The 20,654-nt window shown below is 37.2% G+C and overlaps 1 protein-coding gene across 1 annotated transcript in view; it reads right to left on the minus strand.

The window, feature by feature from the left end:
• The window catches only part of LOC104268654 (rho GTPase-activating protein 5-like), a 40,138-nt gene that overhangs the window by 14,845 nt on the left and 4,639 nt on the right, over positions 1-20,654 (minus strand). Inside the window, 1 exon segment of the mRNA XM_009872394.1 lies at positions 8,686-8,833. Coding sequence (XP_009870696.1) covers positions 8,686-8,833 — 148 coding nt within the window.

Consider the following 20,654-nt stretch of genomic DNA (forward strand, 5'->3'; position numbering starts at 1 on the left):
ACCCAGAACTGAAGTTTTCAGACAGCTGTCTATGACGACTTTAAAGTCTTTTCCTGAGTAAGAATAGCTATACTAATATTCAACCTGCTGAAAAGTCACACAGAATCTGTCAATTTGACATCCATAGCCAGGTTTCACTATGACTGTTCTGTCTGCATTTCTGAATACATGCCACCTAATCACAGCAAGTCTGTCTCTCTCCAGTTCAATTCCTTCCCCTGGAGTGACTAATGAAACTTTTCAGGAATCCTTTTCTCCACTGTGATAGCCGAGACTACCATTCCCACATTTACCTTTGTAAATTTTGTGATCTATACCATTCCGTAATTTTATCCCACAGACTGACCTAGCGGACCTCTTCTCAACCCCTATACTACCCAGACTGCACAAGACTAAAGGAGCTGCCACCTTACTTGTCCACAATGATAATTTCTATGTACACCTGGAATACAGGTAATGACAGAGCAAAGAATACAATCTCTTTTAAAGTAAGAGTCTAGTGCTAAACTTACTTATATAAAATATATTTAAAATTCTACAGTATCATGTTTTTATCTGTGCATATCGACACTGGCATTTATAGATCCACGACATTCAACCCACACACTAAAAACCAGAACTAAAAGTAAGTCTCTTACTACTTCTTGTAATAAAATAGCCCACAGAGTATTGAAACGTTCAATAAAAAGTAAGCAGTAGATTTAGAAAGACTCATAAAACAGGAAGGTCTCATCCAATGCTGAATTAACATTTCTGTAATTTACACTAACCAAGCTCTCAATTGCTTTATGATGTGTCACTCAATCCCATATTTCATGGCCTGTTCATTTTGAAAAAAGAATAAAAGACTTCAATTAATATGATATGACAAATATGACTAGGAAAAGGCAGATGCGTTCTCTCCTGCATTAAAATGGGTGACGTACTCTAATCTTCCAGGTATATTAGCTGCTTGGTCACTTTGGGCCTGGAAAAAGCGGGAGGAGTAAGAGGAGTAGCACAAGTACCATAAGTACTCTTCAAAAGATATTGACATCTTGGTCCTACCTGCATTGTTCAGGAATACTTTACATAATTCCCATGATGTTTTCTTTGAAGAGATACCTTAATTAGCAATACAGCTCAAGTGCACAACATGTGTTTATGAATATTTCAAAACACACTTGTTTACAGTTTTCAGTGATTCTCACACACTAATAAATTAATGCATGTGCTCCTCCTCCATCCGTCTGGTAGTCAGCTTTCCATCAGGAGACACAATTGACGCCTCTTTTCCACTCTTCTCGAGTCTGGACAGGGTTTCATCCCTGCTGAGTAATTCCCAAGTTACAAGACACAAACTGGTCTACAGTTTCCCAACTAGTTAAACCTACTCTAAGCCATTTTTGAAGCAATCACAGAAACAATCCTCAGGAGACCATCTGGTCCAATCCCCTGGCTCAGCCAAGGGTCACCGGGGAATTCAGATGGGGTTGCTTATCTAAATCTGATCCTGAATATCTCCAAGAACAGAGAGTCCACAACCTCTTTGGGTAACCTGAACCAGTGCTCAAATAATCCTCAGAGCAAGAGTTTTTTCCTTTCTTTGTAATTGAAACCTCATATTCTAATGACCAATGTCTCTAATTCTCCTGCCATGTACTTCAGGACTTTAGCATGGCTGCATCTTCTCAGTAACCTCCTCAAAGGTATGGGAAGCCACTTTTGATTATCTCCTCAGCTTTTCCCTCTCCAAGCTGAACAAACGCACAGGTCACAAGCTCCGGTCCCTGACCCTCTGCTGCTAAACTCAGTCAAGTTTGTCACACTCTTCCTGTAGTATTTCAGATAAGGTCTGAGAAACGCAGAGTAAAAACGAATGATCACTTCTGTTGCTGTAGTGCTTTCCCTTCTGTTGGGACAGTCCAATACAGAAGGCACGGTGAGCAGGATGCACTACCGACTCAGGCTTAGTTTATTCTCCACCATGACCCTCACAGCCTTTTCAGGAGCACTGCTACTCAGCCAGTCCAGCCCTCAGTGCATACCACTGCAGGGGTTTAGTTCTTGCAGTTCCAGTTGCAGGACTTGGCATTTGTCCTCGCTGAATTCCATCAGGTTCCTGTCGTGCCATTCCTCCAGCTTATCTACATTCCCCTGAACAGAAGCCCTGGCCTTAACTATTTAAACCACACCACCCACTCCAGGATCACTCACAAACTTGACGAGGGTACAAATTGTATTGTAGAGCTATTTAATTCTACTGTTACTGCGTCTATCTAGAACTAAGAGTAACCGAATTGTGGCCTATGCATTTTGTGCTAAGCATGTAACTCCATGGGCAGTTGGGTCAACTTACCTGATCATTACGACTGAAAGACGGTCCAACTCCCTGCCTCATGGGTCACTGTTTCTGTCCTTTCCTTGCTCGTAACTACATACTCTTGCTCCCTGCCTTGCAAACATTTTGATACATATTTGACCCTTCACTTGCCAGATGTAATACTGAACAGCAGGACCTGATCCACTGTCGCTGGTGTCGCTTTCCAAGACAGTGAATTCCACAGATCTAGAGACATCTGACAAGAGCCCAGAATGAAAAGTGGCAGAGGCACAGGGCAGGAAAAGATCTACTGGCTGTTAACTGTTTCTTACGAAACCGCCCTCAGAATGGCAGGTCTCAGACACCAGCCAAAGGGGACAGACACTCACTCTGCCCCGCTCTGCTCTCACCGTCTAACAGAAGAGACTCCCCAAAGCCTCGAGTTCTCCAAACCCTTTGAACAGAAGGGGAGATAATACACCTTTAATTTCTGGATTTTGCAGCCACTGTAAACACATTTCAATGATTTACCAGCCTTTTTGCCTCACCAGGTGCTGCTGACTCATCTTCTTTGCCTCTTTCTACCCAAGCCTCAGTTTTGGGAGACAAACTTTGCATTATCTACACTTTCCATGTCAAAAACCTGCCTTGATGGCAGACTCGGTGTAAAAGACCTGGCTATAATTTAGGTGAGAGGGAAATTCACAGAAGGCAGTACTGTAGTCAAACTACCTCAGAAACTGTAAATTTAACAGCACTTAAAAAGGTATAATTTTCAAAAGCAGTAATTCTTATACATACACAGAGTACAAATTTTTTTATCTCACCTATAGCCCTCCACAGAGGACATATAAGATATTAAATGAGATCCGACTCTGTCAAATTCTTTCTTCCTCCTTTACTCCATTCTGTCTCCCATAAATTGAGTAACTAAATTATTAAAATACATATTATTCTCATAACTTTCTCTTCCCTCAACTGTTTCATGTAGAATTAACACTGTATTAACACACTTTTCTGTGAAGTATGGAGTCTAAAATTCTAATGTTGTCAATGAAGTACATGGATATCAATATTCTACAAAGATTTAAAAAAAAAATCAAAAACTCAGAAAACATTAAAATACTGCTAATTATAGACAAGAGGTAAATTTATTAAATGGCCAAACTATGCTAATATTCATAATATTAAATAGATGCCTCCTCCCTCACTAAATAGAATGACATTCACCAACCATAATGATACATACAAAAAGTAAATTCAAAATATCTAAGAAAAAAACCTACTGAAATATTAAAAATACCCTCATATGCTAATACTATCAGTTAGCATGAGTAATATTTACACAATTTATTACAAGTTTGGGAAAGTCAGAAATAATCAACAAAAGTACGTGCTGAATAGCACACAAACCGTACTTGAAACTAAATCAACAGTATGTAAAATAGCATGAAAATGTTAAAATATTCAAGTTACAAACAAACATGTAAACTTTTCACTCTTAAAAAAACTACAACATTCAGTAGGTATTTTCATGTGGTATTGCAACATAAAATTCAAAGCATACCAACATTTCATTGAAGTTTAACATTAAATTACCCTTCAGAAATCTGCGTTTCTCTCCCTCAAATAAATCTATCAGAGTATCAGAACACCCTCCTTACTCTCTCCCCAACAATTATTACCGAATTTACACTATTAATCAAGTTAAATAATTTAGCTGCAAAAATTAACTCAATTCTCCTGCCTATATTTAGGAAAAATGAGCTGTACTACAAAAGACAATGGTCTACATTGAATTTATTTTTTTTTTAAATTAGCAGCTCTTTTTTTTCCTGAGGCATCTTAACACAGCACTACTACTTCTACACAAAACCAGCTAATACAATTTTCTTAAAAATCAAAACTCAACTCTAGTTGCCCTACTAAATATATTCCCTTAAATCTAAGTTTGCAGAAAACCGATATACTTTAGAAGTCCATTTCAAGGGATGTAATAAAATGACCTTCCATTCAGTCCATCAGGAAAAAGCAAAAAAAATACACCAAAACAACTGTATCATCAAAATGTTCTTTCGGAAGCCTGTAACCAGAAATAACTATCAATGTCAAAAAAGTTCATTAGAGCAGCCCCGCTCAAGATTTGCAAAAAATGTGACTGGATTAAAAAAACCCAAGCTCCAGCAGCTTATAGATCATGCTATGTCACTAACGATAGAAAAGTATTTCTACAGTCTGTAAAGTTATTGATAAAATCACAATATCTTCACTAGAAAGTTGTCCTGAAAACTTTATACATTTATACTACGAGATGTAGCATGAAATTTGGCAATTTACTATTATCAAGTTACTTACCTGAAAGATGAAGTTCTTTTCATCATCTTGTTCAATGAACCAACAAGACAGAGCGCTTACAGCCAACCAAAAGATTACTCATCCTGCTACAACTAAAATGAATCTAAAACTGAAAGGCTTGGATGGAGAAAAGGTTCTCCTATAATCACGTGCAAACACTCAAGCAAAGTTTGCTTATGACATTTAGCCAAGCTTTCCTCATCCCTCATCCAGAAGTGACAGTACATTTAAGATAATCTTAGATGGAATTGTACAGGTGTTTTTCAATCAATAGGTTCCAACAAGACAAAGAATTATATGCTATTACTGCTACGTACTGTTGGTATCAGCAACAATACACCCTGCTGCTGAAACGCGAGATCCTGATGCGTACTTACTGCTTATTAGGTTTCGATCTGCTCAAGTATTAACCACTTCGCTCCCTCAGTTTCTACTTCCAATACTACCAAAAGAGATTCCAAAGGGATTCAAGCCCTAGGTTCTTTTTCAAAAACAGACGTTAGTTGGCTCCAGAAAGCTAGATCAGCTTAGAATAAAACTTCTTATTGGAAAATATCAAACTAAATAGGAACACACAGAAAATACCTACATCTGTAGGCCCTGACTTAGGATCCCTTATCTCTACCAGATCTCCTTCTACCCTGACAGAATCCATATGGCTTCTTTGAAAGAAAAATCTGTTGATTTATAAAAGGCTATAACTTTTCAGCTCCTGGATTCAATTCATTTTTTTCCAAGATGATCTTCTGATGAGGATATTCCAGAACAATATAGTAAAACAAAAATCTAATGATATTTTCTGCATGTGCTCAATTCTTGAAGGTTTATGCTGGAGCAAGAATCTTCAAAGACACTTTCTGATATTATCTTCTCATCTAAGCATCCAAAACAAAGCAGAGAAAACTGCTTTTCACACTGTGTGCTTTCTAGCCTCAGTCACAATTTAGATTAGTGAGTAGAAAGCACTGCCTTGTATAATTTCATGAGGCAGAGATAGAGAACATTAAAAATTAAGATTAGCACTTCAATTTGAAATTAATCATATCTTCACAAAAAAACCCTGCAATTCAGCCACAACGCAAATTACATGTGGTAATACAAAGAGAAGGAGCTGAACACCATGGAAGTACCTTAAAACAGAAAAGCTAAACAAGTTATGTCCTCTGTAAGAGGAATACACTAATTAGCCTCATTCAAAGGTTGGAAAAGACTGAGCTTCTTCAGTAAAAAGACAATGATAATAAACACTAGTATTCAGTTCACTTAGTACTGACAGGAGGCTGACTTGCTAAGAGACAGCTTAAGTACTGGATGACTCCCCAGGGGCAATGGATACAACAGCTTTATCAAATGGACATGGTACCCTTCTGGACTCCAGCCTGAAGCCAACAGATCCCAACTCACCTCCTGCAGACTGATCACCTGGAATTATCTTTCAGACAGTCCCAAAGCCGGTGAGGTGAGTCTCAGTACAGGATTTGAAGGCAAGGCAAGTGAATACCCTCCTCTCAAAGTATCTTCTACTAGAATACTTTTTGAAACTCAATACCCACAGAATATTAACCCAATATAAAAATAATACACACTAAAACTCCATAGCCAAGTATTGAAGTTGAAAAGAACAACCAAAGCTACTTACACAGAATCCAGAGTAGGAGGGGAAAAAAAAAACCCCAAACAAACAACCTGTAATACGGATCAAAAGTAGAGGTTTTGTTCCGCCTTAGTTACTAACTGTTGAACAGAAACAGCAGGGCAACTGCTGTTTTCACAGCCACAAACAAAGTGTGCGGAGGGCCCAACGGTCGTCCAGTTTACACATACGGCCAGAATACAAACTCTCCAGCTTTCAGCAGCTGCACAACAGCAGCCCAGGACGAACTAACATACGCTCAATCAGATAAAGGAAACTTTGTCACTTTTGAGAAGCCCCTCACATTTTTAAAACATCACCAACTTAACTAAACATTCTTCAAAGACAGGTCAACAGAGGAGAAAAGAAGTATTAAATTTTCGTGCTTGTTATTTGATGATTATGAAGGGGAAAAAAACCAACCAGCCATGCCCCACACTATTACAGTTCCCTCTGTCAGCCCAAAAGCTGGGGAAAATCCATTAGGAGAAATACTACCACAAAGTCAGCAAATACCAGAAAACCCTACTCTTAAACAAATACAATTTTCTTTAGATCTGGATTTACGATTTTGTTGTTAGAAAGTATTCTTACGAAGTTAAACACGCTCAGATTTAAGATATTACTTCTAGACACCACAAACTCTTCAAAAATTCATTTGGTCTCCATTACTGGCGAATGTCTGGTTTATATAGCTATATATAGTAGCTGTATGTAGCCATTTTTAAAGAACACAAATTCACACAGGTGACTTACCCATAAAACTATGTTGGTTTGTTTTTTCAGGGTTTTTTCTTTGCTACATACTACAGCAAACAAAATATCTATTAAACTGCCTATACCACTCTTACTCCTTGCCCTTCCTCTTTCTCCATTTTTTTCCTAGGTGAGGTGGGAAAAGAAGAAGCAAGAAGGAAGGAGAATACAGGTCTTCACTTTAGGCAAGAAATCAATAGGAGGTAAAGGTTAAACGCAGATTTATACCAACATCTCTAACTCCCAAAAGATCTGTGCCTGAGGTTTCACCTAATTTTTTGATTGCAATAATGCAGTATATAGTCTTCAAAACCAGCTACTAGTCTTACCACCTGTAGCAGTTGTGTTGGAAACACTACTCTTAGAGATGGCAGTAAAACTGAATTTTAGTTTAAGAAAGAAAACATTCCAGTTTCACTCTTGCTAAAACTGCTACTGTCATCTTACAACCAAAATTGTACTACAGAACCAAGAAAATGTTGAAGAAAGGCACTGGTTTACTTCACACTGATCAGTGTCCAACTGCAGATACCCATCAGAAGAGGGTCCTGCTGGTGTTTCAGCTCCAGTCAGTCAGTTTTACACTTCCTTTGCTTCAGATACGGCAGCACAGCATTCATGCAACTTCAGAGCAAACACACTAACAAAAAACAGGTGCTCCTCATCTCTAAACACAAAACAACAAAAAAAACCCAAACAAACCCCAACCACGGGTCGCTCTCAAACCTCAAAACAACTCCCCACTCCTAATTGTAGTTTTCTGCCAGACCAGCAAGATCATCGTACTTGTCTCATGGTCACACAGTGAACAGGCTGAAAGCACGGCCGAACACACAATCAGGGAGCAAGGAGAGAGACAGTAAAAACTATATTGTGGAATTTCACCCTACTGCAAACAAATATATGTTAAAATTTTACATTAAACTGGACATCTGCAAGTTAAACAAATTGCTTAACATTTTCATGTATAATTACACAGTATTCAGAAATTTTTCTGTCGCTCTAACAAGTTAAAATGTAAAACTAGGTGTAGCAGCAAAATAAGGCAAGCAAGCTGACTGATGACAAGTACCTGTTTTCGGGAAATGGAAAAAGTGTATTTCAGAAGTTTTTAACATATGAAGTAAAACACAGTGACAACAGCGAGACATGTAAGACTGGAATGCCATTGGGTTAAAAGTCATTTGGCATTAGAAAACGATACATGGGTTTTTTACATTTCAGGAAACAAACATTAAACTTCAAATGTTTGTCAAAAGGAAATTAAATATTTGTGTAAACAAAAATGAAAGACCATCACATATTAAGCATACAATTTAGAGAACATATTCTACTTTTAAAATGTGTTAAAAGTTATTTGGCATTAGAAAACGATACATGGTTTTTTTTACATTTCAGGAAACAAACATTAAACTTCAAATGTTTGTCAAAAGGAAATTAAATATTTGTGTAAACAGAAATGAAAGACCATCACATATTAAGCATACAATTTAGAGAACATATTCTACTTTTAAAATGTGCTTTTCTTGCAATTATTTCAAGGATGAAATTCCAGAAGCACTTTAAAACAGAAAATGAGAGGCTTTACTCATTACTCAAAGTGGGAATGTCTTTCGTCCCAACAGTTCTCCTATCTTACCTGTATCTTCAATGAATTGCACACATTTTTCAACAAACAGAGGTATCGGTTTCTCAGACGTAACCAGATCCTGTAGGGGCATCCCAAAGTAATTACTTTCCCAGTTTCTACGGATTGGAGGATTGAATGTCTTAGTTTTCTTTTTCAGCTACAACAAAACAGAGTTATTTAAGTAATATTCAAGTAATAGTTTAACTAACTCATATTGCAACCTCCTAGTACAACCTAATGGATCACACATCTAGCAGACATTAAAACTTGCCTATGGCAAACAGAATAAAACTCAATGTACTTTTAAAATAGCATACATTAGACACAAAACACTCAAGTTCTAATAGATTTGGTCCTTTCTGTATCACATAAGGAACAAGATGCATCCCAATGCATCAGTAATTGAAATACTACAGGAACAAAAATAAACACGCTACTTGAGAGTGCTATGACCAGTCTTTACATACTAACTTTCAAGATCACACAAAAGAATCTACATGAATCACATCGGAACCACACCTCCACAGAATTTTTAGGATAAGACGTGACACAGTGTCCCATCACAAGAAAAACTGAGTCTTCTGCATGTCTCATTAAAGATACTAAATAATCTTTATATTGGAACTATGCTTAGAAACATGACGATGCAGAATGTGTAGCAACCAGAGTTAAGAGTTTTAGCCAAAAGGAGGTTTGTACTCAAACAAACCCAGTAAGGCGATGAGTTTCATATGGAGTTCTCTTTCTTGTTTTGATACTTTTTCCCTCCGACTTTCATCATTTCAGCTAATACATGGCCTCTGGATGATTACAAGAATTACACTGTACTGGATATTATGCTTCATCTCTGATTGTTAATGAAAATATTCAGAGATGGCCATATAAAAGTGGTCAATCAATTGGCTGTAGACTGGCACCTGACTATGGAAACTGAACTAACATCACCATTAAAATCTAGCATTTTAAGTTTATATATAGTAAGAAGTTTGTTAAAGGCAGTTACGTTTTTATATCAAAGCTCTTCAGTCAACATCTAGTAGTGCAAAATAAAAGAAAACTATTAAGGACAATAGCCTGATTTTAATTTAATAACAAGGTTTCTAGAATTTTATAATTAACTACTGAGACAAAACATTTATAGATGTAAAATACAGGTTAGAGAAGTCTTGAATTTCCGTATCTCCGTCGAAAAAAAGCTGGTTAACTTCTAGACTCTTGTACCATTAAATTTACTTAATTAGTCCTTACGAACTACCTAGAACTGCAGCAAGGTACATGTTCACGGTTGACTTGCCCATTGAGAATTAATGAGCTGAGGTTGAACTCTATGGGGGAAAGTGGAAACTGTAGCCTAAAGAATGTTTCTTCAACCACCATCCTTCAGCATCTGTGGAACTTCTCCAACACTTGATTAAAAAGTCTGTTAATCAAAGCCTTTCAATAACCTAATTCAACAAGTATGACTTTTTATGTGGACTATCTCTTTGTAAGACAGCTTCTTGAAACCAGCAAGAGAGTACCTGTGAATGACCACGGTAACAGAAAGCTAAAAAAAAAATTAGACTTTTTTTTCAAATTTGAGATTTCTGCAGAAGGTTCAGCACTGATAATTTAGAAGGAAGCAACATTTGCTAGGGAGAGTTCTTCAAAACATTAGAAAGAAATTTCTCTCTAGCAATTTATTTTTCCCCAAGTTTTACATTAACTGAAAATTTAATAAAATGTTTAGGAAAAAAAAAAAAGGTTAGAATAAAATTTTAAAATAAACTTGCATGACTAGAGCAGACAATATCTAAAAGCATTCTTTTCAACTGTCAAGTCTCTGCATAACTTTCATTCATCTTGGATAATACTGATGCTTCCACCAGTACGTGCCTTCAGATTAGAAACAGCTCTTTTTCCTTCTTGCTGCAACAGTCCCCTGCCCTCAACCTAGTTCACTGGCCATTTTCTCTATAGTGGCAAAATCGCATTTATTTAGGCAACATTCAGTTCAGATGAGCAGCAGCTGAGGGGCCAAGCTGAAGCTAAACAATATGTCAAACTCAGTGAAAACATCTTTGTCAAACATTGAATGAAGACCGGTTTAGAGATAAACACATCAACACAATGAAGAAAGCAAAACAAAACTGCTTTTCTTTTTCCCACATGTTCAGTGCACATCCCCACCATCCTAGAATAAATGAAGCAATACTCAGTGTGTGGATTTCAGACCCAGCGGTCATAAAAAGACTCTGTGTGTCTCTTTGATTAAGACATAATATTAGCATAACATAATTAAATATAAACCAGTTTTGTTGGCGTGAGTGGAAAGCTATCTGGTTAATGGAATAATAAACTAGGATTTTACAGATGTGTTATGACAATTATAATACTAATGAATATTATTATCTCTGTAGAATACCTGGACATAGTAAGAAATACGAAATATGTCTGTAAAGCCAGAATAGAGAATCTTTATTTCTAACAATTGTCCTGCATTTAGAAGAACAGTTTTAAATGACTGAGGCATCATGTATAACATTACATATTCAAAAATGCAGAAATGTGTCTTACGATTGTCTACCTGAAACAATTCGTCTAATCACCAATTTAGAAAGTGAGAATATGTCTGAGGAATTTAAAGAAGAATAAAGAATAAATACAAGAAAAAAAAAATTAATAAAGCCCCTGAAGCCCTTTTCAAACTGACCTAAAAGAAGAGTAGAAGAGATGATCGTTGCAGGGCTATTCTGTAAACATGAAATTAGGATTTTGCAAGGTAAAGCTTCAATAATAATTTTGTCAGCTATTTCCCATTACATACCATGTCTCTCTCCCACCCAAAATATATTAAAATCCCTCTCTCATAATTTCCCTTTCTTTTGGGGGCATGCAAATGGGTAAACTCTCCAGTGACAGTGCTAATCAAATCTTTCTACAAATAACATCGTCTATAAGATCTTCACAAAAAAAATACTTCTGCAAAGTAATAACAAAACTTAAAGGTAATAAAAAACCACCATATTGTTTCCTGCTTTGAGACTTCCATGCTTTCCTTAAGTTGTATGTCTGAATTTCTTAAGTGGAGAAATTGTTTTGAACAAAAAGGCATGTTACTGTTCAAAAGACTTGATCTTTGTCAAAAGATCAAGTGACTTTGAAAAAAATAGAGGTCTTATTTCTAACAAACATAAGCTTCAGTGGAAGGATATTTTTTTAATTTCTTAAGTGGAGAAATTGTTTTGAACAAAAAGGCATGGTACTGTTCAAAAGACTTATCTTCGTCGAAAGATCAAGTGACTTTGAAAAAAATAGAGGTCTTATTTCTAACAAACATAAGCTTCAGTGGAAGCTTTTTTTTTTAAATCCCTGTTCTCCACTCCAATAAAATAGCAGTTTTTCTGATCCATCAGTCATAGCATGGATCTTCTAAACCTGCTAGTCAAGACAATGGCTATCATAATTTATTATGAGTGAATTTAACTTTTGAAAGCTCTCTAATGAAACAATATTTAAACAACAACACTGTTAGACATTGAATTATTCACTTAGTTATTAATCAGCACCTGAAAAAGGTGAACCATTTCTAAATTCCTACATTTAAGACTATGATTTTGCCACAGGTACTTTAAGTTCAATAGTTCTGCCCAATACACCTACTCTCCACACCACAGCAGTCACCTAATAGTGCACACAGCGAGCACTAACCTAGGCACAAAGACAAGTTTTTGTGTTGCTTCTGCATTGTAATAAAAAGGGACTAACAGATACCAAGTTCGAGAAGACAAGAACCAGCACAAAAGTTTTGTTAATCCTAGCACTAAGCTCATTGTTTCACATACCACTGTTTCATGTTAGCAATTAAAACCCAAGCCCAACACCACAAAGCTGAAATCCTTAGTTTTCATATAAATCTGGTTTTATAATTGATTGCTGCACTAGTGTTGAGCTTTCCAACATGGGTTTCATCACTTGTTTCTTGCCAAAGAAAATTTCTCTTCATACCCTATCCAAGGGAATGCCAAACCTCCACCTGATTCACATGTATTTTGGCAGGAAAGCACAAACCCTCAGAATCCCAAACTTGCCTTGCATTGCTGATACCAAAACCATTTACCTGCAATATTCCTTTAATCACAGTAGTTTAATCACTGAAACCTGTGTTGTGAAAGATTAGCTTAAACCCTCTTAATAAAAGACAAGGTAAGCATGAAAACATATATTCTAGCACAGCCCAGTATCCAATTCTTGATTTCAAAAGTAGAAATATTATTATAAAAAGCATAAAACTGTGAAAATGTAGATTTAAAGTATATTCAAGATTAACCCTCTTGACTGCAGGTACCAGGGAATCAGCTAAGCAGCACTAATCTAAAGAGAAACTAAGCTGAGACTTCAGCCAGCTGTGAGTCTTCCAAGCACAATGCCCTTAAATACAACCTTTTAAAATTAGCTTTAAAAAAAAACCAAAAAATTGTCCAAACCTATCCATGAAAACCTTTTATGGAAGAGCTGCTTACTCTAGCAAGTCTTTGTTCAAGAGGGGCTCCCCTTCTTTTCTTTCAATTCTACCTCCCACACACTTCACTACTACTTTTAATACAAACAAAGTTTTCTGCTTGCTCCATTTGCAGTCAGTCCTAGGGTCATAGAGCGCAAAGTCAATATTTTCAGGACTATTAAAATACTTCATAAAACCAGGCACAATGAACAGTATTCATTTTATAGGCTTAATAAAGTATCTGTAATCTCTAATTAATGAATAATACAGACAGTGGACTCTAACATGCTTTCTTCCCCTCATGTCTTCTGCCATTTTTAGAGTTCCAGCTTGTTACATCAAGTTCAGATGCGGCTCAAGAAGGAATATGGGTCCAAATATGCATTTTTAGAGCGCTGAACAGATCAAACTTGAAAGTACAGGGTTTTTTTTATTTCCTATACTCATCGGGAGAAAAAAAAAATTTCCACTGCGCATTCCAGTCTGAAGCAGACAGTATTTTGCTACAACAACCACTGAATTTACACAAGAACAGCTGAATATAAATGTAAGTTGATCTCCCATTTCTCACATGTTTACCATAGTCTTATTAAAACTGAGATCAACACACACAGGCTACACAGTTCCTGACACTACTTCAGTAATAGTTTCAACTTAAGATTGCACATAGCTTTGAAATTATAATGAGCAAACAAGTTTAAGCATAGAAAAATAGATGTCCAACCTGTACTACTTACGCTCTAAAACATGTTAAAATATGTGAGAATTTATCTAGGGCCTAGTGGATTTTTCTTGCTGAAATACTGAGACGAGTTTTTAGATTAAAGTAAAAGGCATCTTACAATCATCTTGGTATAAAGTAAAATTGAAAGAATGTAATTCACAACTTTCTTTAGAAGCAACAAACGTTGCTTGCAAACAAGGTTACAAGGCAGAATGTTTTAACACCCTGATTTTCAGCTTTAATTTAACAACACAGCTGAAAACTCCAGTCACAGAAAAAACAAATAAATCAAATCTTGAATAAAACTACTGACTACTGGTCAAAGAATAAAAATAGTGTAACTTTTTCAGATTTAGTAACTTTTACCAATGACACGTCAACAAATTATCACTGGTCAGTTATTTTACTATATTATTTACAAGATCTCTGTAGTTAGGATCTGTTTACAGAAATACCTCAAATAATGTCTTCCATACAAAAAAAAAAAAAAATGAAAGATACTCACACTAATCTTGTTTCTATTTTTACAAATGTATTAGCAAATGAAATTCTTCCATAATAAGGCTAAAAGCCTGCGGGGTGTATTTCAAGATGAGGCTCTGTGCTTCCCTTTGCAGAAATTTCTTCAGGATATTTGCAGTTCTTGATGTTGCTGGGGAGGATATAAACTAAAACTACCATACTTCATAAGAGGGGGAAAAATACAGCCTAAATTAGACTCTTACTATGTCTCAAAGTGTTCACAAAAATAAGAGCTTCAAATTAGATGGGTAAATTTTTAATACTCATCAATTCTGTAGTAAAGATAAATAACAAGGTTATTAATTGTAATTGTATGCAACAACTACAGGTCTTTAGACCAGGGAAGTTTCCTGCCATATAGGAAATTACTAAACTAAGAGGATCAAAAATAACTTGCAATTACTTAACGTAGTAGTAGTAATAATAACAGATAAATCAATAATAACTGATAAACAATTTAAAAAATATTTCTATCAAGCTTGTTTACACATAAGAACATGATGAGAACAATGAAAAGGCAAAGAGCAGGTTTGGGCCTTATATCAAACCATAAACTGCGGGACAGTTGCAGCTTTAGGGTTACTGCACACACATGAAGAGGTTCCTCCTGTCTGAGGTGTAGGAAGGCTTCCTCTAACGAGATCCTTATCCTCCGGGAACGTTCACCTCCCTTCCATGCCCTAAAATTTTATTTTCTCTCTGACGCTCCGTATCTCCAAACTCATTCAGTTAAAGACAGTGCTAATTAATCTATTGCCTGCAAGGCTGCTACTTTTAAAGAGAGTGGTGTGTACCAACACACCATAAATGTTCTATACTAGACCTTAGCATTACAGCGTTAAAGAGTCTAATTGAGATAAGTATCTAACTGTAGTTGCCAGTTGCAATTTTTGAAAAAGACAAATGAGCACACAGCTCAACTCGAGAGGTCTAACTTGGCAAAGCAGAAACAGCTGAGACAAAGCTGCATGTGAACATTGTACTCTGTGCTTAGTTCCTCCAAGTAAAGCAAACAAATAATCAAACATAGAAAGCATGTTGATACAGTGGAGAATGCACTCTGGAAAATGCATTTAATCTGAGAGATAATTTGCATAATAACAGCAGAACAGACTAGGTGTTTTTTCATAAGAGAATCTTTTACAGAAAAAGTTCTGTAGGGGGGGAAAAAAGGCACATTATAGTTTAACAAACACTGGCACACAAAGCTTTCAAGCACAGCATGCACGTATAACTCCACATCAACTTGGCTAAAATGTCCTATGACTTTCTTTTTCTCCTTCTTTCCACATTTCTTGATATACTTCCCTACCAGAAAAAGTTCAACAGTCCACTTATTAACAGCACATGCAAGGCCATACAATAATTTTTTTCAAAACACTGAAAAACATGGTAATAACATAAAATAGGATAAAACTGAGTGTATCACAAATTAGATTATGCTAGACTGATTCAACCTTCTCCACTAAAAACAAATACTCTCTTCTAGGGGCTAAGAAACTACGACAACCAGTGGGTTTTACCAATCTAGGCATTTGATGGTTGCATGCAGGAAACTACTGCGACAACTGGAGTAACACAAACAGGGTGATACTCAACAACAAAAAGGACAAAGTCAAAGATTAATGGAAAAGTCATGCACCAGACTGTGCATGTGGCATGCACTATAATGTACATGTACTATATGTGTGTACTATAGCTGTGCGTATGTACTATAATGTGCAGGTACTATAAGCCTCCTGTGTACTGTATGGCAGAAAGTCATTAGCTGGAAATTACCAGGGACAAGACTAGGCCAAAGGGTCCTAAGGTGACAATAAATGCAGCTAAGAACAAGTTGGGTGCAATCACACAATTGTGTCAGGCAGTAATTTCTAGTACAGATCAACAGGCATTAAGATTGTAGGATGAATCACTGCTACGACATTCTTTGCAATACTATACACAGTTTCAGTCATCCTCATTCAAAAACATTGAGAGGAAATGACGAAACCTGTTTTAATCTTCTAAAACTCAGATCAGGAAGCAGCCATATTCTCCTCACCTGCTGAGAGGTAAGAGACATCACAACAGGAAGAAAGGTTACCACAAGGAAGGTGAAAACTGAAATTTGCAAGAGAATTCCTCACCAATGCAGAAGAAACAAGTTCTGGGGGAGTTTTACAGAACAGTGAGAATGTGGGGATAAAAGTTTTCAGAGTAATTATTTCTGTGATAACTGAAAACAGCTCGAGGATAGTTCTTCCAGTTCTGACTACAGAAACAGGATCTGAGAACACAGCCACAGTGTTTTTATACAACAACACCGGGCAAATAACTCAGACTAAAGCACACTTACTTAACTGGTCTCAGTTTTAAGCTGTTTCATACCCTTTGGTGGTAAGCAGTGTTAGAGGACCATGCAAGTAACATCACCTTCTCGTAATTTCTAATTGCTGTATTTTCACAGTAAAACATTTATGCTTCTGAAGGGCAACAAGTACCACAATTCTTCTTATCTGCCTTTACCTTTATTAACATGCATTTATAATAATTTTTTTTAAAAAGTTTGGTACGTATGCGTTACCAGACCAGTCAAACTACGGCTCTTAATTTTGAGGTTACAAAAAGGAAAAATTGTTTGCCAAAGCTCCTGTAGAGGGTTAGGGATGGGCTGGCCACTAAATGCTGACAGATGCTCCCTAATCCCTCGCCCTCTCCAAAAGGAAAGAGAATAAGGCAGTGAGACTTACAGATTAGAAAACTAAAACAGCCTTTATAAAACAATAATAGTACTGATAAGGGAATAATGAAAATAATTAAATACATACAAAACTGGTATCAAACCCAACTCCTCCATGCCCCCCAACAGCAATCCCCGCTGATGCTGCAGAGCAGGCAGGTGCTGGGGAAGCCCCAGGCTCAGCAGCAGAGGGGATAAGGACACAGCAGCTGGATTCTGGAACTCAGGATCAAAGGCCTATCAGACAGACTATGGCCATTAGAGCAAGAGAGCTTAACCCTTGTGATCCCTCAGATTTATACTGAATATGACATATACGGAATGGAATACTCTTGTTGGTCACCTGTCCTGTCTGTTCCTCCCCTTTTACTTCCCGGCACCCCAAGCATGGCACAGAGGAGCCAGCAGTGGCCTTGGTCACTACAGGAGCAAGTATCAGACAGTCTTTCTGCACAGCAGTAACTACAAACATCATGTTACCACTTCTAGTAGCAGTTAACACGCTGTTAACTTCAGAAAATGCAGTCTCTTAGAAAAGACTGAGCTGAAAAGTAAAATCACTGACCAGAATTGGCTGTTTAGCTCAAACCAGGACAACATCCTTTCTCCTTCCTGCCTATCCAGCTCTTGCCTTCTCCCCTTCAACTTTTACCTCAATCTTACAATCACTCTACACCCATCACCTGCCTCTCTACAACCATCCTAGCGCCCACACCTTTGTAAGATTTCATCTTGTAACTTGAGAGACTGGGGTCTGAAAGCGCCAGGATAGAAGGAGCATCCTTCAGCAAGGTCACATCTCTTTCTTGAAACATAGTACCTTTAAATGTTTTCTTATTCTGGGCCTGCCCTTAAAACATTTTCCAGATCCTTGGAGAGGAACAGCATCCTTCAGCAAGGTCATGTCTCTTTCTTGAAACATATTATCTTTAAATGTTTTCTTACTCTAGGTCTGCCTTTAAAGCATTTTCCAGAACCTTGAAGAGGAAAGTAAGTACACTTTCAAGAAACTTTTAACTTGTGATAAATGAGGGGGAAAAAAGCCAACGCCCTCCAAAAATGCAAAACAAACCAACACCCCCCACCATAATTTTTTTTAAAATTCCAAATGTAAAAATCTGCATAGGCAATTTTTGTTTCTAGATAAAATCTGCTTTGCATAACTGAAAACTGAAGTGCAAAAACCAGAAATGACTGTGCATAAAAGCTTTCTGAAATACCATAAAAGAAATCCACCCAGAAACACCACATCTCAAACAAAGATGAAAGGAATACCAAGAACATTATATCATATTTGCACATGAAAAAGCAATAGCACACTACAAAACTGATTTTAAAAAAATAATAAAAGATCAAGGTGTAATCTTTGACAGAGACAATGGAGGGATCTGGACAGGCTGGACTGATGGGTCAAGGCCAACTGTAGAAGGTTCAACAAGGCCAAATGCTGGGTGCTGCACTTGGGCAGCGCTACAGGCTGGGGGAAGCGTGGCTGGAAAGCTGCCAGGCAGAAAAGGACCTGGAGATGCTGGTGGACACCCGGCTGAACATGAGCCAGCAGTGTGCCCAGGTGGCCAAGAAGGCCAAGGACATCCCAGCCCATGTCAGGAATAGTGTGGCCAGCAGGAGCAGGGAAGCGATGGTGCCCCTGTTCTCGGCACTGGTGAGGCCGCAGCTTGAGTGCTGCGTTCAGTTCCGGGCACCACACTATAGGAAAGACATTTTGATGCTCAAGCGGGTCCAGAGAATGGCAACAAAGCTGATGAGGGGTCTGCAGAGCATGTCTTATGAAAAGTAGCTGAGGGAACTGGGGTTGTTTAGTGTGGAGAAGCAGCAGCTTAGGGGAGATCTCGCCACTCTCCACAACTTGCTGACCAACTGGTGCTGGTCAATCTCTCCTTCCAGCAATAGGATGAGAGGAAATGAGCTCAAGCTGCGTCAGGCAGATTGGACATTAGGAAAAATGTCCTTACTGAAAGAGTGGTGAAGCACTGGAACAGGCTGCCCAGGGAAGTGGTGGTGTCACCATCCCTGGAGGTGTTCAAAAAACATAAAATGTGGCACTCCAGGACATGGTTTAGTGGTCATGGTAGTGTTGGGTTAATGGTTGGACTTGATGATCTTAGAGGTCTTTTCCAACATTAATGATTCTATGACTTCAAAGGTTGAGTTTTTCTAAATTCATTTAGAAAAATTCATTTAGATTTCTGTATTTCAGAATGACTATAATTATAGCAAGACTAGTTACATTTGTATCTTTAGTTCCCTTTACACACAGCTGAAGAATTCAGAAAGAGTATCAATAAGAGCTTTAAGAAACATTCAGAAAGGAGTACAAAAGTTTCATATATCCCTTTCACATTCAAGGGATCAAAATTCTCAGAAAAACAGCAAGCAATCTGTAAATAGTGGTACACCAACATCCCTCACATGGACTAACACTTAACAAGGAAAATATAATTCGAGTAACTTTTTCTGTAATTAACAACTGCTAGCTGCTCATCTAAAACAACACAGGAAAACATGGTGAATGAGTTTCAAAACTAATAAAACTGCATCTCTCTTGCAAAAAAACAACAGTTAAAAACCCCAGAGGAGTGTATCACAAGCTAAAGTGACTCATCACATAATCTAGAACTACTCTGAGTTTAACATAAAGCAAGTCAACACACCTAGAAGTCACTACTTGTAATACCGAGTGCTTACTGGTTTTGATTAGATATTTTGAATGCTTGCAAACATTTTAGCTATCAAGTCAGATTTGCTTTCTCCACCTTTACAAGAGTTTGCCCTTCTACTACTAAACGTTTTCTCCAACTAATTTGAAATTATCAGCCCTGGACCACAACTTGCAAGAAAAAAAAAAAAACACCAAAAAACCACAAACAAAAATTTAACAGGAAACCTCCAGGAAAACCAAGAGGCACATTAAAGAAGAAAACGTGAAACAGCTCTTGCGCTCTTCAAGGCTCTTAACCACTACAAAAATTTAGAACAGCCTGAAACTTCCAACTCAGTCTCCTCTCAACAGGTCAAAGTCAGAAGTGGAGGCTTTGGTAAAGATATTGGGATGTTTCCTGACACAATGCCAGAAGAGAAGACCCCACTACACTAGTTGTACACAGTTTAAACACAAATATCCAGCTCAGAGGAACTTTTTGTGAACTCAACACAGCTGAGTCAGTAGGAAGATTATCAATTTCTGCGTTGCTGGATTATTTCAAAGTTCAAGTTTCCCAAAAAGAGTAACATTAAAGTATTTTTAACCATATGATTTTATACCCACAAGACATCATTATCTATGCTTATGAGTAAGCCTTAAGAAAATTTAGTGGCCTTTAAATCAGTCATGTGTAATTCAAATCACAGCTGCATAATAGGAAGTGCAATTCAGAATTTAATCCATTAGTGAAATTTAACTATGATCTATGTTTACAAAACTTATTTATACATGCTATTCAAGTACAGCCAGATGTAAGGTAAAAGGACATTTTAAAAATGCTATGAAAGACAATATTAAAGAGGTT

Source organism: Apaloderma vittatum, unplaced genomic scaffold (genome assembly GCF_000703405.1).
Source record: "Apaloderma vittatum isolate BGI_N311 unplaced genomic scaffold, ASM70340v1 scaffold747, whole genome shotgun sequence".
NCBI classification, from domain to species: domain Eukaryota; kingdom Metazoa; phylum Chordata; class Aves; order Trogoniformes; family Trogonidae; genus Apaloderma; species Apaloderma vittatum.